This window comes from Erythrolamprus reginae, chromosome 1 (assembly GCF_031021105.1).
Source record: "Erythrolamprus reginae isolate rEryReg1 chromosome 1, rEryReg1.hap1, whole genome shotgun sequence".
In the NCBI taxonomy this organism is placed as follows: domain Eukaryota; kingdom Metazoa; phylum Chordata; class Lepidosauria; order Squamata; family Dipsadidae; genus Erythrolamprus; species Erythrolamprus reginae.
In genome coordinates this window covers 81,899,889-81,925,666 of record NC_091950.1, presented here as the reverse complement: position 1 = coordinate 81,925,666, position 25,778 = coordinate 81,899,889, and the positions used below count along the sequence as shown (strand labels likewise).

Sequence of the window (25,778 nt, the reverse complement as noted above, 5' to 3'; positions counted from 1 at the left end):
CACCCAATCCTGTAGGACAGAGGTCGGACGGAGGGTGGGAAGGAAGGAAGGAAAGAGGGAAGGGACAGGAACAGAGGAAGGAAGCAAGGAAACTTATGAAAGGGGAGAGTAAGAGAGGAATGAGTGAAGGGAGGGAGGGAGGGAAGAAGGTGGGAAGGAGAAAGAAAAGAAGAAATAGAGGAAGGGAAGGTAAAAGAGAGAAAGAAAAAGAGCAAGAAAGAAAGCAAGCAAGCAAGCAAGAAAGAAAGAAAGGGGGAAGGGACAGGAACAGAGGAAGGAAGCAAGGAAACTTATGAAAGGGGAGAGTAAGAGAGGAATGAGTGAAGGGAGGGAGGGAGGGAAGAAGGTGGGAAGGAGAAAGAAAAGAAGAAATAGAGGAAGGGAAGGTAAAAGAGAGAAAGAAAAAGAGCAAGAAAGAAAGCTGCAAGCACCCCCCCGAGCCCCCCAGGCCGGCTGCAACCTTTTAAAACACGCGCGCCGCTTCGCAGCTGTCTCCTGAAGCCGAACGCAGAAGTTAGCGTTTGGCTTCAGGAGACAGCTCCTTGGCGCTTGTATCTCGAATTTGGGCTTGTAAGTAGAACAAAAATATCTCTCCCCTCCCAGCTCTTATCTCGAGTTGCTCTTAAGTAGAGCAGCTCTTATGTCGGGGTTCCACTGTATACATTTCCCTCCTTATTTGACAGCTTCTTTGACTTTACCAAATAACTTTCTCCCATTCATTATATTAAGATATTCTTTTAACTCTATTCTAAGCAGCTTCCATGTCTTCTTTCTTTAAGTGCACTCTACATTTATTCTGTTGGGAGACTTAATCTGTCAAGATCTTCAAGACACAGTGGTACCTCTACTTAGAAACTTAATTCGCTCCATGACCAGGTTCTTTAGTAGAAAAGTTTGTAAGTAGAAGCAAATTTCCCCATAGGAATCAATGTAAAAGCAAATAATGTGTGCAAACCCATTAGGAAAGAAATAAAAACCTCAGAATTTGGGTAGTAAGAGGAGGAGGAAGAAGAGAAGGAGCAGAGTTGCTGCGGAAGGAAGAAGGTGAGGTGAAATGAATTTTAAAAAATCCAAAACTTTAAGGCTTTTTTAAAAAAAAGAGGGACTCTGAGGTGGCGAGGAGGAGTATATGCTTCCAATACACCCAGCGCAAGGCTGCCTCCCATACACTGCCTCCCATACACTGGCTGCTGTTGCTGCTACCTGCTGCCTCTTCCTTCCCATGCTGAAGGGCTCCCCTTTCCTCTCGCTTGCTTGCTTTGTAGCTGGCGCCTTTCCTTCGCTGTGGTGACTCCTCGGCTGCCCAGAGTGAAGGGAGTGTTTCTTTTCTCTGGGTGCTGGCAGAGGTTTATTCCCTGTCCAAGCATCCAGAAAAGGAAAATGCTTCATTTGCTCTGGACTGCCAAAGCCTCCTTAAGCGCCATGAAAAAGCTCCTCTGGCAGCCCAGAAAAGCCCAAGATATCCAGGATTAAAGGGGGAATGGCAGAAAACTGGTCGGGTGTTTGTGCCGCTCTCAAATTTCCTGGGAAATTTTTCCCGAGCTTGGATTCTTAAGTAGAAAATGGTTCTTAAGTAGACGCAAAAAAATCTTGAACACCTGGTTCTTATCTAGAAAAGTTCTTAAGTAGAGGCGTTGATAAGTAGAGGTACCACTATACTTTCGTCTATGACTTGTGCATTCAGTTCGTGTGTTCAGTCTTGTTTCTTTCATTTCTCTCTTTTCCTTCTTCCAGTTTTTCCAAAAATCTACTCTTGACTCTATACAAGAAAGAAATATCCAGAATTTCCCTTCATTCTCACATCCTTCATGAATTCTCACAATCTATAATCATAAACTACAGTCACTATTTGAAATATTTTTAAATAAGTAGATACTCACCTAAAACCATCCTCATTCCTTTTGAGTGTCCAAATTGTTTCATCCCCACCCATCCATTCATATCATCTTGAGAATATTTTTCTAAATGTTGTCCATATGTGTGTGTGTGTGTGTGTGTTTATGTGTTGTGTGTTTACGTATATATACTGTAGGTATGTATGTATGCATGTGTGTGTGTGTGTAATATAGCTATACATTTTAGATCTACTCTGTGGTATGGAAATTTATAATACAATGGCATGCACTATAAATGTTGGGCAACACAGAACAAATGTGAAACATCAGCTGGATGACACCAAACTATTTAAATATTTTAGGCCTATACCCCAATTAATTATTCATAAAAGATCTATATATAAGCCTGCAGACATTGCTATTTCATCAGTTTTAAATACAAAACCTTAGATGAGACTGAAATTGCTGATACAGTAATTGCTATAAAGATTTCATAAATTGTAATTGTTTTCATCTGAATGAAATATAAGGACTTTAGAAAATGTCATAAAGTGAAACATTATTAATATTTGAAGAATGCTGCACCTCTACCTTATTTAAAAGTAAAGTGATGGTTGTCAAACTTTTAATTTAGGGACCAATAACTGATCATGTAAACAGAAGAAAGCTCTTTTTGTTGTTCAGTCGCTAAGTTGTATCCAATTATTTGCAACTCCATTGCATGCTAGACCTCCCTATCTTCCACTGTCTCCTGGAGGTTGCCTAAATTCATATTCATTGTGTCAATGACACTATTTAACCATCTCATCTTCTACTGTCCTCTTCTCCTTTTGTTTTCTGTATTTCCCAATATCAGGGTCTATTCCAATCAGTTCTACAACAATACCGTATTCAAACTAAAATTACTTAAAAACACTAGAGTATTCTTGGGAGTTTGGCATTCAGACTAATCAGCTATCAATAGATATATAGTAATAAAATGTATTTGTACACCATTCAAGAGGCAATAAAAGGGAACAAAAAGACCGGAATATATCCTCTCGATCAAACCAACATTGGGATTAATACTGAACAATCAAGCAGAAAACAATGCCCTAATCAAGAATCTATCAAGGAGAAAAATCACCCCATCACCAGCATTGGCATGGCAAGCTACCTTATATAAACTCAACACTTGCTAACATTGAAGATGTTATCTAGTTGAGTAATGAAACATCTGCAAGCAAACAATGAAGCTCAGAGAGCATCCAAAGACTCTTAAATTATACTGTATTATACTAAAAAATTTAAACAGTATTGGCGATTTGTAAGTGGGTTGATATGTTAGGATGACAATGCCAACTTAGTTCTTTTCCTTCTAAACCTTTTCAGAAGAACTTGGAAAGATGCATACACAATACTGAATATACCACTGAAAGTTGCTGCAGTTTTCTTTTATTCTATGGAAGGAGAAGTGGTCAGCAGCACTTGAAATGAATAGAAGAAGTCTGAAGGTACAGAAATGCAGTTTGCAGAATTGTGTGGTGAGGCGAGAGAGTCAGGATAGCTTGAAGAGCTTTTATCCAAAAGGTCACCAAAAGTTGGCTATGACTTGATGGATCATAGCAGCAAAGTTGTTAATACTGCCAAGAAAAAAAAAGGTGACTGACTCATTGTACCTACAAAGAGTCAGGCAATTTCAAAGTACAAGTACTCCGATCATTCTAATTTCTCAGAATTGTTCAGTCTATTTTCAGCAATCATGGGTTTTTTGAAAGCAGATATTTGAATATTTGAAAACGAAGATAATTCAGATATATTGTAGAAGGGTAAGAATTCTTCAATCCACTAGCTAGCAATTTCAGCTGGGAAAACTATTAAGAAGTAATAGTTACATGGAAATATTAAAGTCAAGACTAGCTCTTGTGCTGTGGTGACGCCGTGGTTAGGGTGCAGTGCTGCAGATTACTTCTGCTAACTGTCAGCTGCCTGCAGTTTGGCAGTTTCAGATTCCATGAAGCTCAAGGTTGACTCAGCCTTCCATCCTTCCAACATGAATAAAATGAGGACCCAGATTGTGGGGGGCAATATACTGACTCTGTAAACTGCTTAGAGAGGGCTGTAAAGCTAGGGTGACCAGACGTCCCGCTTTTAGTTTAGTTTAGTTTAGTTTAGTTTAATCAGATTTGTATGCCGCCCCTCTCCGCAGACTCGGGGCGGCTCACAGCAATAGCAATACAATGTAAGACAAATCCAATATTTAAATTAATTTTTAAAAAAACACCACAAATTAAAACCAATCATACACACTAGCGTACCATGCATAAATTTTATAAGCCTAGGGAGAGGGAACATGTCAATTCCCCCATGCCTGATGACAGAGGTGGGTTTTAAGGAGCTTACAAAAGGCTAGGAGGGTGGGGGAAACTCTGATATCTGGGGGGAGTTGGTTCCAAAGGGTCGGGGCCGCCACAGAGAAGGCTCTTACCCTGGGTCCCGCCAAACGACATTGTTTAGTTGACGGGACCCGGAGAAGGCCAACTCTGTGGGACCTAACTGGTCGCTGGGATTCGTGCGGCAGAAGGCGGTCCAGGAGATATTCTGGTCCAGTGCCATGAAGGGCTTTATAGGTCATAACCAACACTTTGAATTGTGACCAGAAATTGAACGGCAACCAATGCAGACTGCGGAGTGTTGGTGTGACATGGGCATATTTAGGAAAGCCCATGATAGCTCTCGCAGCTGCATTCTGCATGATCTGAAGTTTCCGAACACTTTTCAAAGGTAGCCCCATGTAGAGAGCATTACAGTAGTCGAGCCTCGAGGTGATGAGGGCATGAGTGACTGTGAGCAGTGACCCCCGGTCCAAATAGGGCCGCAACTGGTGCACCAGGCGGACCTGGGCAAACGCCCCCCTCGCCACAGCTGAAAGATGTTTCTCTAATGTAAGCTGTGGATCGAGGAGGACGCCCAAGTTGCAAACCCTCTCTGAGGGGGTTAGTGACTCCCCCCCAGGGTGATGGACGGACAGATGGAATTGTCCTTGGGAGGCAAAACCCACAGCCACTCCGTCTTATCCGGGTTGAGCTTGAGTCTGTTGACACCCATCCAGACCCCAACAGCCTCCAGGCACCGGCACATCACTTAGGCAAGATAGTCCTGCTTTTTAGAATTTTTTCCTGCAGCGAAGGTGGTTTTCAAAAAAATCCCACCAGTTTGCAGAAGCATGCTCGCTCGCTCTGGCTCCGCAGCGCCCCACCGTCGCCACCGCAATGCCCCTCGCCCACCTAGCCCTCCTGCTTCTGGGCTTGCTGCAAGCCGACCCAAGCCTCTTCTGCATCCCAAACCGACGGGCCAAACCTGCCCTGACATTGCGGGACCCACAACTCCCGCTGCAGTCTCCCTCCAGCCCTCCAGCGATTCTTACAAGACAGGGGCCCTGCAGACACCATCAAAGCCGCCACCCTTCACCACCCTCCACCAGCTATGTTTTCACGGGGAAGATCAGGCAAGCTTTTTTTTGCAAAGCACTATAAAAGCTGTAGTCTAAATGCTATTGCTATTGTTATTGCTATCTGGAGAGCAAGAAAAATCTTTGATAGAACTGCCTGATATGTATTCAGATCTGTAAAACAAATTGACAGAGAGAAATAGCAATAGCACTTAAACTTACACAGCTTCATAGAACTTTATAGCACTCTGCTGAAAGTTTACAGAGTCAACATATTGACCCCAACAATCTGCTCATTTTACTGACCTCAGAAGGATGGAGGTCTGAGTCAACTTCCAGCCGGTCAGGACCGAACTTCTGGCAGTGGGCAGCATAAGCCTGCAATACTGCTTCCTAACCATTGCGTCATTACAGATCCCCACAATCCCTTTAAAATAGTGGTCTGTCGGACCACAGCTTAGTAGTGCTTATAGTATAAAGCACGCATCTACTTGAGAGATTTACCTTTTTTCTCCCAGAACTCATCTCAAAATAATTGTTTAAAGTGGGAAAAACAAAATTTTATAAACCTGAAATGTTTTGAAACAAAGTGTTTTGGATTGATCAAACAAACATTGAATGGCTTTGGCTTGGCCCCGAGTCTACGGAGAGGGGCGGCATACAAATCTAATAAATGAATGAATGAATGCCCAGGATACACTTGGAGGTAAAAGTATGAAGCATTTGAAGAGAACACTTTGCCAGCCATTAAGGCCTGGGCTGTCTCTGTTGTGCTTTGGCTCTTTGGGCCAACAAGTAGCATAAGAAATATTGTGAAATTAGAAAGAAGAATTAATTAAATATCAATATCTTGTAGAAGCTAATGCCCCACTGTTAGTGAAGATACTGAACTTGAAAAAAGAGTAGATACTTCACAAGGCAATGGCCTAAAACATACCTGCAAATCAAATGAAATGTTTACAGGGGAAAAAAAGTATAAAGATTTTGGGATAGTTTTCTCTTGAATGTTATTGAAAATCCGTGGGAAAACTATAAACGTGTAGTATGTGAACAGAGACCTAAGAATATTTCTCAGACTAGAAAAGTAGGAGAAAAATGAAAAGCAAGAACAGAAAGACTTGTCTGGTTATATAAAATATTTTAAAAGCTGTTATTTCTGCCGAAGGCGATGTTGCATAATATTGACTGAAAGGATATCCCAAGTCTGCACCTGCCATGTTCATGTTTTGTTACTTTGAATCTGGAAGCAATTAGAAACATAGAAACATAGAAGACTGATGGCAGAAAAAGACCTCATGACCCATCTAGTCTGCCCTTATACTATTTCCTGTATTTCATCTTACAATGGATATATGTTTATCCCAGGCAGGTTTAAATTCAGTTACTGTGGATTTACCAACCATGTCTGCTGGAAGTTTGTTCCAAGGATCTACTACTCTTTCAGTAAAATAATATTTTCTCATGTTGCTTTTGATCTTTCCCCCAACTAACTTCAGATTGTGTCCCCTTGTTCTTGTGTGCACTTTCCTATTAAAAACACTTCCCTCCTGAACCTTATTTAACCCTTTAACATATTTAAATGTTTCGATCATGTCCCCCCTTTTCCTTCTGTCCTCCAGACTATACAGATTGAGTTCATTAAGTCTTTCCTGATAGGTTTTATGCTTAAGACCTTCCACCATTCTTGTAACCCGTCTTTGGACCCGTTCAATTTTGTCAATATCTTTTTGTAGGTGAGGTCTCCAGAACTGAACACAGTATTCCAAATGTGGTCTCACCAGCGCTCTATATAAGGGGATCACAATCTCCCTCTTTCTGCTTGTTATACCTCTAGCTATGCAGCCAAGCATCCTACTTGCTTTCCCTACTGCCCGACCACACTGCTCACCCATTTTGAGACTGTCAGAAATCACTACCCCTAAATCCTTCTCTTCTGAAATTTTTTGTACATAAATAGGGTGGATTCAAATTTTCAGAAAGAGGTTGTGTTTAAATTTATACCATGTAGAGACTGTGTCATGTTTTATTCAGTTGGAGATTTTGGAACTACAGTATACAGTACTTTTTGAGAAAGGTGCCTGAAATAGGCATCCAACTGCATATGGCAGAATCTCTCAGCAAAAACCTTTTATTATTATTATTTATTAAATTTATATGCCACCCCTCTCCGAAGACTCAGGTCTTATGTGAGTGATGAAGAGGATGATTAAATGTCCTACTTTATTTGAGAGCCATTCTTTGACCTTACAAATGTATCCATGAACAGGACTAAAAAGGTGAATCTAACAGTGGTTCTCAACCTTTCTAATGCTACGACCTCTTCCTCATGTTGTGGTGACCCCCAACCATAAGTCTAGCTCCCAACAGAGCTTTAAGCTGATTGGCAGGAAGGTCAGAGGGACACCCCCCACTGTAATCACCTGATTAGTCAGATTGTAAAAATATGTTCCAAGGCGCCAGAATAGAAGCTTTAGTTTCTAACACCATGGGAAATTTGTCTTCTCCCATGGTCTTAGGCAACCCCTGTGAAACGGTTGTTCGACCCCCAAAGGAGTCCCGAACCCCAGGTTGAGAACCACTACTTAACCATTGGGGTTTTGTACTTTATGTTTCTTGATTCACTGCTGGGCATGTGTGTTAGAAATAGACATTGAAAATAAAGAGTGAATACTTTCATGTTTAATAAGGGTTCCAGATATTGCAATTTAGCAAAATGGAATAAATATTTAAAGTATCCTATAAGGAAATCTATATCTACATATTGAAATTTCTGGGTAGCTATGCAGTAAAGAAAATCATATTCACAAAAGTTAGACTGAGCAATTCAGCTACAATTTGTGAATGCTAGTTGGTTTGGAGAGGATTACTTAAAAGATATATATTTTTATTCTAGGCTCTGTAGATTAAAAACAATTCATAACACAAATAAGAACTACACAACAGAGCCTTTTAATCCACATTAAATATGAACATATTATTTCATAGTGATACTATTAAGTATTAAGTATCTAATATTAATATTAAGTAACTATTAAGTGTCACTATAAAAGACAATATTTGCATATTTAATTTTGATTTAAAAGCTGTGCTTTTTATGCTGTGCTGTTAAGTAGCATAGAAAGGGTAAGGGCAGGTGACTGCTTTGCTTTTCCTGCAATGTACTGGAGCTTAGCTGAATGTCAGCTTGTTTTAACTGATTTTCATTTTGACTGATGAGTTGTATGGAACATCTAAGTAGATTGGACTACCCTTTCATTTTCTCTTTGTTGTACCCTTCTTCCCTTTCAATCAAAGTTAATCAGGAGATATAGAATTAGGCGCATTTTGTAGGGAACATAATATTCAGACAATGAATTATCTACCAAATTTGAAAGAGCATCTTTTTTCAGATATAGCTAGAAACAATAATCTATGCATGTGTGTATGTATATGTGTGTTTGTTTGTAATCTATATGTTTGTATGTGTATGCACTGTATGTATATTCACAAATTACCATATTTTTGGAGTATAAAATGCTTTTTATGCTGTCTACGGAGTCTGCGGACAGGGGCGGCATACAAATCTAAATAATAAATAATAAATAAATAAATAATAATGCACCTTCTTACCCCCCAAAAGAGGGTGAAAACCTGGATGCATCTGAACATTACATAGCTCCACCCAGCCACCCTTTGGCCTTCTGCCTCCCAACAATTTACCTCCTTGCAGCAAACAGAACAGAGCCTGTTAAGCCAAGCAACTCATTATCAGCTTCCCGATCCTCAGCTGATTTGAGATCAGTGCTAAACTTAAAGTAAAACTATCTGCAAGGAAGCAAAATTGCTGGGAGAGAGATACAGATTTTTATTTTCTGCTGAACTGGATGCAAGGAGGTAAGTCAATAACTATAAATGTCTGTAGAATGTTCAAATTATTAGACTTATTTTAAAAGACTGCTTTATTATTGTTCTAGGCAACAAAATGAAGAAGCTTTTAAAAATAAATGTATTGTATCTTCTTTAAAATAGTAGAAAATAACTATACTTCCAGAAAGCCACATCAATTTTAAAGATCTGTAAAAGTATAATCTGAAATGTAACAGTATCAGGTTTAGTATTAAGATAAGGCAGCTGAGTTAAATTTTGATTGAGTTATATTTGGAACAGTTCTGTTTAAATAATTGGGAGGAGTTACTGTGACTACATTTAAGAAAACTTTCTGGCATTAATGTCCATTTCTCCATTTTTTTACTATTTCTATGGGTCAGGCACACATGCACAGAAATACACAGCAAACAGTGTATATCATCTGGACTGTTTGCTGGGAGGCAAATTGCTGGGAGGCAGAAGCAGAATTTTTTCCCTTGTGTGTCTCCCCAAAACTAAGGTGCATCTTGTACTCCAGTTCATCCCATACTCCAAAAAATACGGTAAAGGCAAGTACTTAGCATAAGTATATCTCAAAATGTTTAAAACATGTGGTACAAGTCAGAACAAGTCACACACACACACACACATGAAAAAAGAAAAAAAGCAAATACAAGATTCTCTGCAAGTGATTTCTGGCACTCTATACAAGAAAATGTGTTAACAAACATATTTAACTCAAATCTTAATTCACATAGCGACAGAAGTTTATTCATATTTTTAGTTTTTAAAAACTGAACTCCTATCCAGTATTTTTATAAGTACTATACCCCCAAGATCAAAAATTAGATCTGAAAAACTGAAAAAAAAAATCATCCTGCTGGCCAATAAAAACAATTATCTGATCTTTACTGATTTGTTCTTGAACATTAGGGTGGCTGTTGGCTGCATAATGAAGTAAACTATTGGCCTGTAGTGCTTCTTAACTGCGTGAATCACATTCACATTAAATGACCAAAAGCTAAGAGCACGCAGGGAGTGCAGACACAGATTGAGCCAGCAGCATTTTTTCCCAATTTTAGAAGCATTCTGAAGCCAGGTATCAGTAGCTCCCAAGAGCACAGACAGGTAGCACATACCCAAAAGCTCAAGAAGTGAATACAGTGCTACCTCTACTTAAGAACGCTTCTACTTAAGAACATTGCTCACAGCCACTCATGCCCTCATCACCTCGAGGTTTGACTACTGTAATGCTATCTACATGGGGCTACCTTTGAAAAGTGTTCGGAAACTTCAGATCGTGCAAAATGCAGCTGCGAGAGCAGTCATAGGCCTACCTAGGTATGCCCATGTTTCACCATCACTCCGCAGTCTGCATTGGCTGCCGATCAATTTCCGGTCACAATTCAAAGTGTTGGTTATGACCTTTAAAGCCCTTCATGGCATCGGACCAGAATATCTCCGAGACCGCCTACTGCCGCACGAATCCCATCGACCGATTAGGTCCCACAGAGTGGGCCTTCTCCGGGTCCCGTCAACTAAACAATGTCGGTTGGCGGGCCCCAGGGGAAGAGCCTTCTCTGTGGCGGCAACGGCCCTCTGGAACCAACTCCCCCCAGAGATTAGAACTGCCCCTGCTCTTCCTGCCTTCCGTAAACTCCTTAAAACCCACCTTTGTCGTCAGGCATGGGGGAACTGAAACATCTCCCCCTGGGCACGTTCAATTTATGCATGGTATGTCTGTGTGTGTGTCTGTTAGCATATGGGGTTTTTAAATATTTAAATATTTTAAATTTGTCTGATTACCTATGATTTGTTTCTACATGTTGTGAGCCGCCCCGAGTCTTCGGAGAGGGGTGGCATACAAATCTAAGTAATAAATAAATAATAAATAAACATTTCTAGATAAGAACTAGGTGTTCAAGATTTTTTTGCCTCTTCTTAAAAACCATTTTCTACTTAAGAACCTAAGCCCGGAAAAATTTCCCAGGAAATTTGAGAGCGGCACAAGGGCCCAGCCAGTTTCCTCCCATTCCCCCTTTAATCCCGACCATCTCGGGCTTTTCTGGGCTGCCAGAGGAGCCTTTTGGTGGCGCTTAAGGAGGCTTTGGCAATCCAGAGCGAACGAAGCATTTCCCTTTCTCTGGGCGCTTGGAGAGGGAATAAACTTCTGCCAGCGCCCAGAGAAAAGAAACGCTCCCTTCACTCTGGGCAGTTATTGTCCTCCTCCTCTTCTTCTTCCTCCTCCTCTCATCCAAATTCTGAGCTTTTATTTCTTTCCTAATGGGTTTGCACACATTATCTGCTTTTACATTGATTCCTATGGGAAAAATTGCTTCTATTTACAAACTGTTCTACTTAGGAACCTGGTCGCGGAACGAATTAAGTTCTTAAGTAGAGGTACCACTGAATTGTATTAGTAACCTTTACAGATGAACCTCAACTGTGTTGGCTACATTGGTGTGAAGCATACACAATGATGTTTGTCCATTGTGTTTGAAGAGGACCTTGACATCTAATGGGTTGTGGGCTGTACGCAATGTGTCCGCAGGTGGCTAGTAAGGCCTATATGGGTACGAAATGTTCTGCCACACATCGGACAGGCACTGTTGTCACAGCATTTTCAGCTCTGGCTTTGCAGAGTGCTTTCTTCTCTTCTGCTATGAATGTTCTTCTGGCTACAGATGTCTGGCAGCCTTGGTGGATCAGCATGCGCCATGTTGGTCAGTCTTGTGCCAGGGTTTCCCAGGAGGTGGTGTCAATATTGAGGGACTTGAAGGAGGCTTTCAACATGTCTTTGTAACGCTTCCTTTGTTCCCCATGCGATTGCTTTCCTTTAGACAGCTCACCATAGAGGAGCTGTTTAGGGATGCCTTTACATTTGAACCTTAACTGCATTGGCTACATTGGTGTGAAGCATACACAATAGTGGTTTACACATATAGATAAATGCTAAATGAAATTCATCCATCCACACGCTAGTAGATGTGTAGCTATGAAAAATCATCCCCCCCCATAGAACTTTAGTAGATGTGTAGCTATGAAAAATCATCCCCCCACCCCCATCGAACTTTATCATCAAGTTGAATCGATGGCAGCAGGGATATGACTGCTAGGATGGAAAAAGTTTGATAATACTACCGCAAACTGCCAAAACCCCACAGCCAAATTATAGGATCTGAATCAGGCAGGAGACTTTAAAGCAACTTGCTATATTTTCTACCAGCCTCAGAACAAAGCATGCAAAACATCTGTTTAGTTGCAAGCTCAGAGGAGTTGTAATAGCTGTTGAGATTAGAATGTTTCAATCACACTTGGCCAATAAAGAATTCTATTCTATTCAATATGATTTACTTATTGGAATTAAAATGCACCTTGGTACTGATTAGTTTATTTCTTCCATATCTAACCATGAGCTCTAGAACTCTGGTTTTGGTTAGGTTACAAGAGAATTCAGCTAATATCAGAACCCAGGAACATAATTTATTTGGGTTCTAGTTCATTTGAAAGTTGCAATGAGATATAAATATCTATTATAAATTTCCCACTTCTGAATGTGACAATTTGGAAAGAGGAGACTGAACATAAGGCTTTGATTTCCCCCCAAAACAATGTTCATGTTGCTTTAATTTCCAATTACTTCTACCTGGAATTTTAAAAAAATGATGATTTTTAAATTTGAAACCATCTCACAGCTTATTGTCCAATAGCTTATTAATATTTATGGAGTAAAATGAAATTATTTTTGTGCTAAGAGATTTTTTAAAAGACATTTCATTACTAATGTATGCTGAATTGCAATTATTGCTTCTTTATTTGATAAACTTCCTATGTGATATTATGTGCTACCCTTAAACTGTTAATGAAAACATCTATTGTGATATAACTATGAGTCAAGAGGCTGGGAATTGTTATCCTTTTGTAGTCAAATCACAAATTAGTAAACAATGTGGTTTTATTTCTCAACCCCAGCGTTGAGGAAACAAAAAATTAGCAACGGAATCCACTGGAGAAAGGCAGCCTAGAAATTCAAACAAACAAACAAAGTCTAACTATTGTTTTTTTCCAGAGGACAGGAATTGTCATTTGTACAAAAGAGTGCACAAAGCAATTTTAATCAATACATTTCACTGTCTTTGAAAATAAAGAACGTAACATAAAACTGCAAGGCAGGTTGACTTTCTTTCTTTTTTAAAAAAAGTCAACAAAACAACCTAAATAACTCAGAACTGCTATAACTATATGTGTTTATCCAATGATTAGATCTAAATAGCCTATTTATAGATAAGCATCGCATAATCTTACATTCGTACTGCAGTAACCTTTCAGAGGCCTGCTTGAGAAGTCAGTTGTGAGTTAGTAGAAATCTAATTATTTGTGAGCAATTTGTCTATGATTGTCAAAGCACACCCACTCAAACATATATGTATCTCAAACATATTCTCAGGAGAAAATCATCCGTACCTTGGTTAAGACTAGTGAAGGAATTATCTGGTCATAATCTGAAATATTTGCCAATGTAGTTTTTTTCTCAATTCAAAGCCTCCATAGTATTTGTATGGGACCTATTTCCAGTTTTTACAGTATTTCAGAAATTCAACATAACTTTTATCCAACCATCATTTTTATTTATTTTCTAATAATTAATTCTCTGAGGTTTAAGAGTGTAGGTTAAGAAATAACTACCATAAAATGCTCATTAACTGAGAGCATTTGAGGTCACGCATGCCACAAAATAAGTCAGCTTGGAACGACTAAGAATTAGACACATATATTGCAGCATTTTTACATAGACTATATTGCATTTTAACCGAGTTGTCGAAGCGTGGAACTCATTACCAGACTCCATAGTGTCATCCCCAAACCCCCAACACTTTACCCTTAGATTATCCACGGTTGACCTATCCAGATTCCTAAGAGGTCAGTAAGGGGTGATTACAAGTGCGCTAGAGTGCCTTCCGTCCCCTGTCCTATTGCTCTCCTATATCTCCTATACCTTTCTTCTATTCCCATATCTCTTCTTCTATTCTTTCATTGATATGTTCTATTACTATATCTTCTTTTCTATTATTTCTGAAATATATTTTACTATGAGTATCTCCTCTATAACTTTCATCATGTATTTTACTATGTGTATATAGATATATACCCACTAAAACCCTCATTGTGTATTGGACAAAATAAATAAATAAAAATAAATAAACTATATTGCAACATTTTTACACAGACATGGAGGCAGATTGGTCTAGCAACATACATACATACATACATACATACATACATACATACATACATATATATATGATGGTATAATAAAGTTTACCATCATCATCTCACTTTGAAATATATTTTGAAATACCTACTGTGATGCTAGTTATTATTGATTTCTGTTGCATTCTGCATTTTTCAGCTGGCAGAAAATCAAACAAGATAAGGGGTGTTTTTTTAAACGTGGCAGAAGTGTTTATACTTGTTACAACCCATCTGCTCTAGAATGTTATATATGAAAAGCTAATGATCTGTAGACAATAAATAGGGCAATAACTTACTAAGATCCTTACAGATTTTAGAATGAGAGATGTTAAACCTTCTCTTGTTCGCTGGTGTTCTGCAATCTGGCTCATGTCTAGAAATTCAGGTTTTAATTAAAATCTTTTATTAGTGCTGTCGAAGCTTTCACTTTTTATTTTTTACAAGCTGCATAACATTCTTTTGTAAACAGAAACTCGCTATTTTAACATGATAGTATATTTGTGCAAAAGGCTTTCATCCTTTATGATGTTAATTGAAAACTGGCTTATATTTTAAATGATTTCTAGTAATTATTTTCTAGTAAGTTATACAATACACGTTTCAACCCTTTAAAAATCAAGATATGCTAAAGCACTATAGACAAAACAATACAGCCAATGAAATTGCAGCTGCAATTTTTAAAAAAATAATTGAAAAAGAAAGAAAGAAAAAAAGAAAGAAAGAGATGGATGGTCCAAACTCTCTTTTAGTCTGAGTTGAGTTAATCACATGTCCACTGATGGCAAAGAATGAGCTTAGAAGGAGGTTTTTTGCTAGCAACTATCATCATTTGTTTGTCTTACAAAGTGTATTATTTGATGAGTGTGTTTAGATCCAAAATGGAAAGAAAATAATTTGAAATATTTTACACTTTGTCTGATGGAAAACACTCTTTATCACAAGGGGATTCAAACCAATAATTGTGCGACTCCTCGGATTGCTGCAGATCTTCAGAAAATATGAGGAGAATAGGTGTAGATAGCAATAGCAATAGCAGTGCTAGTGGTCCTCAACCTTTCTAATGCCGCAATCCCTTAACACAGTTCCTCATGTTGTGGTGATCCCCAACCATAAGCCTAGCACCAATTCTCCCAACAGAGTTTTAAGCTTACTGGCAGGAAGATCAGAAGGACACTCCCATTGTAAAAGCCTGATTGGTCGGATTGTAAAAATATGTTCCAAGATGCCGGAATAGAAGCTTTAGTTCCTAACACCATGGGAAATTTGTCTTTTTCCATGGTCTTAGGTGACCCCTGTGAAACAGTTGTTTGACCCCCAATGGGGTCCCAAGCCCCAGGTTGAGTGCCATATAAATTAATAAATTGTGTGTGTGTGTGTGTGTGTGTGTGTTTTATGTTGGATCACCCTGGTATATTGAAGGAACGTCTCAGCTCCTTTTTGCCTCTAGGCCCAACCCAGGGCCATTTCAAGGCAGTTAATTTATTCATAACCGACAACTATATTCTGTATGTATCACATGTTTTTTGCTGAAATTTTAAAATTAAGGGAGACTAGGATGGCACCATTTCGGCCTTGTTCTGGCCTCATCAGCTAGCCACACCCTTACTGGGATTTGATCCGGCAGCTGATGAGGCCAGAACAAGGCCAAAATCGTGCCATCCTAGTCTCCCTTAATTTTAAAATTTCAGCAAAAAGCATGTGATACATACAGAATATAGTTGTCGGCTATGAATAAATTAACTGCCTTGAAATGGCCCTGGGTTGGGCCTAGAGGCAAAAAGGAGCTGTGATGTTCCTTCAATATACCAGGGTGATCCGACATAAAAAACGTATAGCCCCTCCCTGGTACAGAGCTGAAGGGATCAGGTCTGGTGGCCTAGAGGTTAATTCTCTGCCTTACAAGGCAGAAGCTACCGGATCAAATCCCAGTAAGGGTGTAGCTAGCTGATGAGGCCAGAGCAAGGCCGAAATGGTGCCATCCTAGTCTCCCTTAATTTTAAAATTTCAGCAAAAACATGTGATATATATATATATATATAAATAAATAAAATCACTTCACAGTGCTTCTATCCTTCCCTAAGTGCTTTACCTTATGTTCTCACCATTTTTGTCATTGTGGTTGCTGTCTTGAATAGTATGAAACATGGAATAAGAAATTATTTGTGTATCATGCTTGATTTTTTATTCATTAATGTAACCTCGGTCATTTCTGATAAATGCAGAGCCTATTCAACATAAACATCATTTTGTTTTCAGGAGATTCCTTTACCCAATTCAGATTTGCTGAAGAAAAAGAATGGATTTCAGAAAACCTTTGCCCAAAGCAGGTAATAGAGAACAAGTATTTTTTTTAAAAAAAATTGCTGTGTATCTTTTTAAAATTTCATTATTTTCATGGAAGTTAATAAATATCTACATTATATACTACTAAAATTCTTGTTTGATTGCAGTATAATATCTGGTGGTATTCCATTATTAAGTAACTCACAATGCAATTGACAAAGTTTTGGCACCACAAAAAAAATCTATTAATATTTTACCACTCTATAGGAAATTTATTCAATCCTGGTGTTTTTTCTCCTTGGCATTTTAATATTATTTGTTTAAATTCTTCATCAGATAGTGGAGCAAGTAAAAATTGCTTTTGTGTATTATCTGAGTGTAATAATGTGTACGGAGATTCTCAATCATCCAGGTTATGCCCCCAAAGTGCTTTTCAGAAGGCGACTGGATTTTCTTGGGGGTTTTTCCCCCTTGAAAATGGTTTTTTTCTCCTCCAAGAAGCTTCTTAGGTTGTGACCTGAGGGGGAATGGAAGGCTCAGTGGTTCTCAACCTGGGGGTCGGGACTCCTTTGAAGGTTGAACGACCATTTCACAGGGATCACCTTAGACCATGGGAAAAGACAAATTTAGGAACTAAGGCTTCTATTCTGGAACATATTTTTACAATCTGACCAGTCAGGTGTTTACAGTGGGGTGTCCCTTTGACCTTCCTGCCAATCAGCTTAAAGCTCTGTTGAGAGAATTGGCGTATACTTACGGTTGGGGTTCACCACAATATGAGGTGTTGTGGTGCATGTATTAAGGGGTCATGGCATTAGAAAGGTTGAGAACCACTTCATTTTTGTAGTTACCTGGTCATTGGCCTTCTGAAGGTGTTAATTCTCTGAGAGTCATTGAGGCTACTTGTGGGGGGTTATCTATGCCCTCAGTGCAAATGGGTGTGGAATCTCCATAGAACTACTGAAAGGACTGCTGTAGATAGGTGATAGCTGGTATTGTATTCCTCCCCATTTGTTAAGAGTGGCCTGTTCACTTTTAGCTTAGAGGGCTTTTTTGACCCCTCTTTCAACCGACTGGTTCTCTCTGTGCAGAATGTGAACTTTGCTGTCTTCAAAAGAGTGACCTTTGTCTTTCAGATACAGTAGGTTTATCTTACACTACTGAAATTCCTGTGTCAGTAACCTTAAAAATTGAGTGAAATCGTGCATCATCACAGGGCAATCATTTTTGAATCAAACTACCTCAAATGGACCTATCTATCTATCTATCTATCTATCTATCTATCTATCTATCTATCTATCTATCTATCTATCCGACTTCTATGCCGTCCAGTCCCCAAGAACTCAGGGCGTCTTACAATAATAATATAAATAGAAATACAAATAGATACAAAACAATAAAAAGAAGTCGAACATAATCTAAAACTACAAAATCCCACATTAAAAGAAACCCATTAATTATAAAGCAGTCATAATCCCATACATACATACCATTCATACAGTGTATGTATGGGATTATGTAGAATGAATCCAAAATCCGAGATCTACAACTTCCAAGGAAATGAAATTTGGGACAATTATGACATAATAATAATAATAATAATAATAATAATAATAATAATAATAATCGATCACATACTCAGCTGCTGCAAAAAGATCGCACAGACTGACTACAAGCATAGACATGATGCTGTGGCACAGATGATCCACTGGAACTTGTGCCGGAACTACCATTTACCAGTGGCAAAGAACTGGTGGGATCATAAGCCCGAAAAAGTGGTCGAAAATGAGCAAGCAAAACTACTGTGGGACTTCCGACTTCAGACTGACCGAATTCTGAAGCATAACACACCAGACATTGTGATCGTGGAGAAAAAGGAAGTATGGATCATCAACATCGCAATCCCAGGAGACAGCAGAATTGAGGAGAAGCAGCTAGAGAAATTAGTGAAATACGAAGATCTAAAAATCGAGCTGCAACGACTCTGGCATAAGCCAGTGAAAGTGGTCCCAGTGGTACTTGGCACGCTGGGTGCAGTACCAAAGGATCTCAGCAGACATTTGAAAACCATCGGAATTGACAAACTCTCCATCTGTCAATTGCAAAAGGCCGCTCTACTGGGATCGGCAAACATAATTGGCCGCTACATCACGCAGTCCTAGGTGCTTGGGAAGCGCCCGACTGGTGATGAAATACGAAATCCAGCATAGTGCTGTGTTCTACTGACATAATAATAATAATAATAATAATAATAATAATAATAATAATAATAGTAGTAGTAGTAGTAGTAGTAGTACCCTGTACTATTTCAGTCAAATGGTTGCCCAATCTCTTCTAAAAGACCTCCAGTGGTGAAAAGCCCACAACATCTGGAGGAAAGTTGTTCCACTGGTTAATTTTTTAAAAAAACTGTCAAGACTGCTTAAATGCTGGTGGATGCTGCTGCAGTCACGTGACCTTCATTTTCAATGTTTTGTGACCGTTTCCCAGCTGCTTTTACTATCCCCTACCACCAGCTGCCACATAACTGTCTGGTAGGACAGCTTCCCACAAGAAAATTCAGTGGGGAAGGTGGTTCGAAGTCATTCCTGCTCCCTCTGCTTTTTTTGCTCACCTGTGGTCATCCTGTTTCTCTATTTAGTTAAGGATTTTTTTCCTGAAACGATAGCCCAATGGACCATGCGTTGTTTAATACCCATAAAACTGATGAAAGCATATTGTTTCAGGCACAATCTTAAAACAATAGACAATTGTTACTGTTCTCAGTCTTCATGCAACACTCACTCACACACACAACCTAGGCAAATAAGAATTATATTACTTCCTTACCTTGTAAAGATTATTAAAGTAATATATGCAAAGTGCTTTGAACACTTAAAGTGCTCTTTATAAATGCTAAGTAAGTGTTATTAAATCTAAAGAGAGTGAAATAACCCAGCTATTACATTAAAAACTATTAAAATCAGTCCACCCACATCCATGTTAAATCTTGGTACCAGCCCAAACAAATCAATACAGCATGTATCTTTAAAAAATGGACATGGACTACACTTGAATCTGCATTTGAATGGAACAGTACAAGTTGTACACGTGAGTCTGTATTAGCCACATATTCAATGTGGTTTTAGTAAGCAGAAAGTTCTGTAGTATAAAATTATGTCATGTTTGATACAGTGAGATTAAAAGCTACCCAAAATTCATAGTAGAAGAATAAAAGCATGTTAAGTCTTAATAGCTGTTAAATCTTGATAGAAGAGGACTTTTACATTAAAGTAGTAAAAAGAGATACTAAACATCAGGGCACAATAGTGGCTTTTGCCACATCCTGTTGAAATGCATGGATAGTTATCTTAGAAGATGGGCAACAGCTACTAATCCCTGGAACCGAACCAGATTAGGTCATTGGCCACATTGCCTACCACCTTATTGTTTAACAACATTCTGAAATATGTTTTTTTTTCTGAGATCTATAAGTAAAAAGGCATGCTTGAAGCAAGCTTTCCAACCATTGTTTGACCTTTGGTTTTTAAAATAAAGCAAGATCAATTGCTTTAAGAAATAGAAAAAGGATTACTTTCCCAAGTCTTCATCTGTGTTCTAAAACTCTGTGATTGAAAAACCAGAGATGAAAGGGAAGGGGTGAACGGCAAATGATTTGTGAAACACAATTCAGAGGAAGGTACAGAAAGGGATTTTGAAAGATGGACAGCTTTATAAGATAAATAACTTTTTCCAACTTGAGGACTAATTTTCTAAAAAGAGGTGAAGAGACTTATCTACTGATTTTAAACCAGCCTTACTGATAGATAAGTGTAAGAAATTGCTGGTGTAAGATTATAGTTTTTCTTCGAGAATTTCTAATGAGCTGAAATGAATCTACTGATGATGGAGAGAAGAAATTTATTTTTCTTCCTTTATCGTGCCATCTGCACATTTATCAGCTGTTGGGAATAACGTCAGCAACTGCTCAAGAAAGCATTCTATTATTTCTATCCCCTTGTTTTCTATTAGGCTAATATCTGTGCCAAAATCAAAGATCCTAGGCTGCTGTTTAGAATTGAGTCTCATGTTTGGCTTTCCTTTATCACTTTTTTCATCTTCATCATGCTCATTACAGAAGACATGTGATGAAATGGCATCATACTGTGACCTTGTTCCCATTCAGAATATAATGTCCGATAGCACAAAAGAGGATATCTTATGGGACAGTGGTGTTTTCTTAGCAATCCTTTGAAGAATTTATTGTATTTAGTTCCATGAAATCTTTTTTCTTGCCTTGTTTATTATTTATTTGGTCACCACAATATAAAAAAGATATGGAAAGTGCAGAAAAGAGCAATAATGATGGTTAGGGGACTGGAGACTGAGACATATGAAGAACAATTGCAATATTTGTCTAGTATAGTGAAAGGAAGGTTAGGAGAGGTATGATAGCAGTGTTAAAGAATTCGAGGGGTTGCCACAAAGGAGAAGGAGTCAACCTATTTTCAAAAACACCGGAAGATAAGACAAGCAATGGATGGAAACTAATCAAGGACAGAAGCAACCTAGAACTAAGGAGAAATGTTCTATCGATGAGAACTATCAACATTGCCTTCAGAAATTATGGGTGCCCCATCACTGGAGGCTTTCCATAAGAGACTCGACAGCCACCTGTCTGAAATGGTATATGGTCTCATGCTCAAGCAGGAGATTGGACTAGAAGATCTCCGAGGTCCCATTCAACTCTATTATTCTATGTTCTATTGTCTCAGAAAAGTACATGAACTTCAAAGGAGTCCGATGATTACTATTTTTGGCTCAATTTAAGGGGATATCAGAACAGTACTATTAACTCAGATTTTTCCAGATTATTTGTGCAAAAATAATTGTCATTTCAAATACTGATAAAGAGTTAGAATGTTTTCTACAAGTATCTTTGGTCTTAAAATTATGACAACTTTCAAAACAATGCTAACAGCAGCAACAAATTTTTAAAAACATAAAGATCTGTGAGCTTCCTGAATTGGTCAAGGTTCTGTTTAGTCATTTATTCATTTTATTGACAATAAATTTATATTATCTTTGCGCTATGAAGTATCAGGCAAAATAAAACATTCATGGTATATTAAAAACCAATAGCAAAAATCTAAACCATTGAAATAACAAGTGCAACAAAAGTAGTTTTTTAAAAAGTTTTGTAAAAAGTATTGTCCTCTATTTAAAAAATTAAATTGAAGCATATTTCATTGATTTTTTTTAATCGCCTTTATAAATGGAATAATAGTACTTAGCAAACTTTGCAGCCCTCTCTAAGTTGTTTATAGAGTCAGCAAATTGATCCAACAATCTAGGTCCTCATTTTACTGACCTCGGAAGGATCGACGGGTGAGTCAACCTCGAGCCAGTGAGATTTGAACTGGTGAACTCTGGTAACCGGTAGTCATAAGAAGTAGCCTGCAGTACTCCATTCTAACCACTGTGCCACCACAGCTCTTGATACAGTTTGTTGCATCTGGCTGTCTTGTGCAGTGCTATTTTGCCATATTCTTTCAGAAAATACCCCAAATCCCAGAACCTGTACTGATATCAGAATTATTAAGTTCATGGTAATAGATGGCTGCTTGTTGATGCTTCCATTTGTATATGAAATCAGGCATGTGTGACTCACCCAACCCAATGTAATAAAAATCTTTTTTAGCTTCGCTTGTGCTGAAAGAATAAGGTACTCCATGGCTGTTAGCAGGTGGGTATTGCCACTACCATCGGTAGTGGTGTGCTGTGTGTGCAGTTTCAAGTCATGCGCCAAAGCAAAAAAATCACCAGAATCCCACGCATGCATGTGTCCCCTCACAAGATTTTGGTTCCTGCCCATGTGCAGAAGCAAAATCTCATAGAAGTAATGACTTACAAAGCCCTACATGGCATTGGACCAGATTGCTAATGGGCCCGCCTTCTGCCGCATAAATCCCAGCCGATAGTTAGGTCCCACAGGGTTGCCTTCTCCAGGTCCCGTCAACTAGACAATGTTGTTTGGCGGGGCCTAGTGAAAGAGCCTTCTCTGTGGGGGGCCTGGCCCTCTGGAATCAGCTCCCCCGGAGATTCGTACTGCTCCCACCCTCCTCGTCTTATACAGGAGTCTTACCTATGTCGCCAGGCCTAGGGCAATTAGGTCTCCCCCCTTGACCAATAAATGCGATGCATGGTGTGATTGGATTGTTTGATTGAGTCATATACAGTATAGGGTTTTTAGCTGTAGTTTTTTAATGTATTAGATTTGTTTTGTACGCTTTGTTTCTATATTTATTCTGTGCGCCACCCCGAGTTTTCGGACAGGGGCGGCATACAAATCTAATTAATAATAATAATAATAATAATAATAATAATAATAATAATAAATAACACAAGTGCATTCCAGAGACCCAAAGATGCGCACACAGCTCCAGTTTTACTACTGATGCGACATCCTCATCTGTACCGATCAGAACCTGCTGCTGCCTGTTAGTCTTTCCCAATCTGGGAGATAAATCTTTATTGCACTGACTCGGGTGATCAAAATAAATGCCGTTTTCATTGAATGTACATGCACTCTGTTTTCAGTTGTCGGGATTGTACGTTGACTGCCAGTCCTTGGTTCAAGCACTCGAAGAGCTACCTCTGCACCTCAAACTCAACGTGGCTGCTGAACTGGTACAGGTAACACCCATCCTCCTCAAAGCTACCTTGAGACGTATTGCAAGCTGAACAGCCTCATATTATTTTAATGTTACTGCTTCAGCTGTACAAGGGAGGAATGCTATTAAATAGCAGAATTTCCTATCAGCACTTCTTCAGCTTCATTGCTCCTCTAAAACAAAATGTTTCCACATGCCAAGTGTATTTCGGTCAAGACTAGCATCCCCAAAGACTTGCCCATTCCAGTTTTGATACACATACACACACACACACACACACACACACAGACACACAAATGTTGTTAAACATTTCTTTCTTGTTCTCACTGATCTTTACAATAATCCTTGCTTTCGTCCTATCCATTATGCAGTGGATCTAGTTCGGCAGTGCAGTTGCAATACAGACCTATATATAAAAACCAATTACTGTATTTTTCGGAGTATAAGATGCACTGGGGTATAAGACGCACCTTAGTTTTGGGGGAGGAAAATAGAGAAAAGAATCTGCTTACCAGGTATTCATCTGGCTAGCATCCTTAGTCTGGTCAGCTTCAGCATATTATTTTATCCCCTGGTTAGGGCTTTAAAAAAACCTTATTTGCAGAGCGTAACAATGAAACAGCTTGCAAGCCAGTAAGAGCTGGGAACATTGTTAGCACCTGGTTAGGGCTGGAAAGAAACTTACTTGGAGCAAGTTAGAGTAATGAAAAAACCTATGCAAAGACTTAGAGCTTGGAAAACATTCTTAGCAGACAGTAACAATGAAAGAACCTGCAAGATAAGAGCTGGGAAGATTAGTTAGGGCTGGGGGGAAAAAGCTTCATAAAAGCTGCATTCAAAGTATAAGACGCTCCTGAATTTTCAGCCTATTTAGGGAGGAAAAGGATGTGTCTTGTACTCTGAAAAATACTGTACTTTTGCCCAGTTTATAATTCCTGGTAGCATCATGAATATAAAATATGTTCTGACTGCAGGAAGGGGGGCAAACCCCCCCCAAAATATTCAGGTAGACTAAAAAAAAAAGTGAATTAACTGTAGCTATTGGGTAAACTTAACGGTACATCAAGTGCTAGAAATATAATTCCAGGTTAGATAAAAGGCGGCTATATAAGAATCCAAACCTTTTTTTTTTCCTCCTGAGGGTTTGCCTAAAGCGACTCAGTTATTGATGTTGCTCTTTTTTTCTTCTTATTACAACTCAAAGTCACTTCTGTGACTGTAGCAGAGAAATTTGCATTTGATTTGCAAGTCAAATTCCTTCCTTTACATACAATGGCAAGGCTGGATATCATTGCTTTTCCTGCTGTTAATTGTTTAAAAAGCAGTGGCTGTTTTTTCAAATCCACTGTTAGGGCACATTCTGTGCTGTAATGAAGGAACAGATTTTCCTACTGTGCCTGATTAGAGCCAGCAAGTCAATGAACTGCAGGCTGTAGGAAGTTACATTTCTCTCTCTCTCTCTCTCTCTCTTTTTCTTGCTATTGAATGGACCAATTTAGTGTCCTTGGTTATTGTAAGCTGATCACATCTTTCAATGGTAAAAAAAAAAAAGGTCTGTGCTGTTTAGCAGAATGACTGCTTCCCATTCTGTTGGCATTATTTTTCTAGCTTCCTGAGGAATCAAATGAAATTGCAAACTAAGTGGGGATGGGAAGCTGTCCTTACCATTTGGATGCTCTGAGCCAGGGATGGCGAACCTTTTCCCCCTAGGGTGCCGAAGGAGCACGCATGTATGCGATTGCATGCATGCATGGGCCCATACCCATAATTTAATACCCCCCACATGTCATGACTCCACCTCACCCATTTTCTGGCTTCCAGTGGATGTGGTAAGCCTGTCTTTCGCCCTCCCCAGGCTCTCTTGCTCCCTGGAGGCACTCCGGAGGCCAAAACACCCTTCCAGAGACTTTGGGTAATCTAGGGCAGTGTTTCCCAATCTTGGCAACTTGAAAATATTTGGACTTCAACTCCCAGAATTCCCCAGCCAGTGAATGCTGGCTGGGGATTTCTGGGAGTTGAAGTCCAGATATCTTCAAGTTGCCAAGGTTGGGAAACACTGATGTAGGGCAATGGCTTGCGGTGTCATAGGTTTGCCATCACGGCGCTAAGCTCTTCATTGGAAAAGGATCTGGCAGGCTGATGGCTCCACTGGTTTCTTTTGTCTGACCTCAGGCTTGTTTAAGCAGAGAGCACAAGTATAAAAAGATTGTAGGCAAATTCTTGAAGAAAGGAAGAAAGAAGATTATGCTGGTTATTGTTATGGCACATGTATCTTGGTAAACAAAAATCTGAAACTGGAGCTTCTTAAAATATTTAAGGTGGTTTTCAAATTATGACCAAAATTAAGCCCATCCTTTCTTGTTGTTAAGTGAGACATTTGTAAATGAATTTTGCCCCATTTTACGACCTTCCTTGTCTCCGTTGTTAAGTGAATCACTGCCATTGATGAGTTAGCAATCTGGTTGTTAAGTAAGACTG

The 25,778-nt window shown here is 39.1% G+C and overlaps 1 protein-coding gene across 1 annotated transcript in view; it reads left to right on the top strand.

The window, feature by feature from the left end:
• AVEN (apoptosis and caspase activation inhibitor) overlaps positions 1–25,778 on the top strand; it is a 178,533-nt gene that overhangs the window by 135,999 nt on the left and 16,756 nt on the right. The window contains exons 3-4 of the mRNA XM_070756579.1: positions 16,621–16,691; positions 23,227–23,322. Of these exons, the coding sequence (XP_070612680.1) occupies positions 16,621–16,691; positions 23,227–23,322 (167 nt within the window). The remainder of the gene's footprint in view (positions 1–16,620; positions 16,692–23,226; positions 23,323–25,778) is intronic.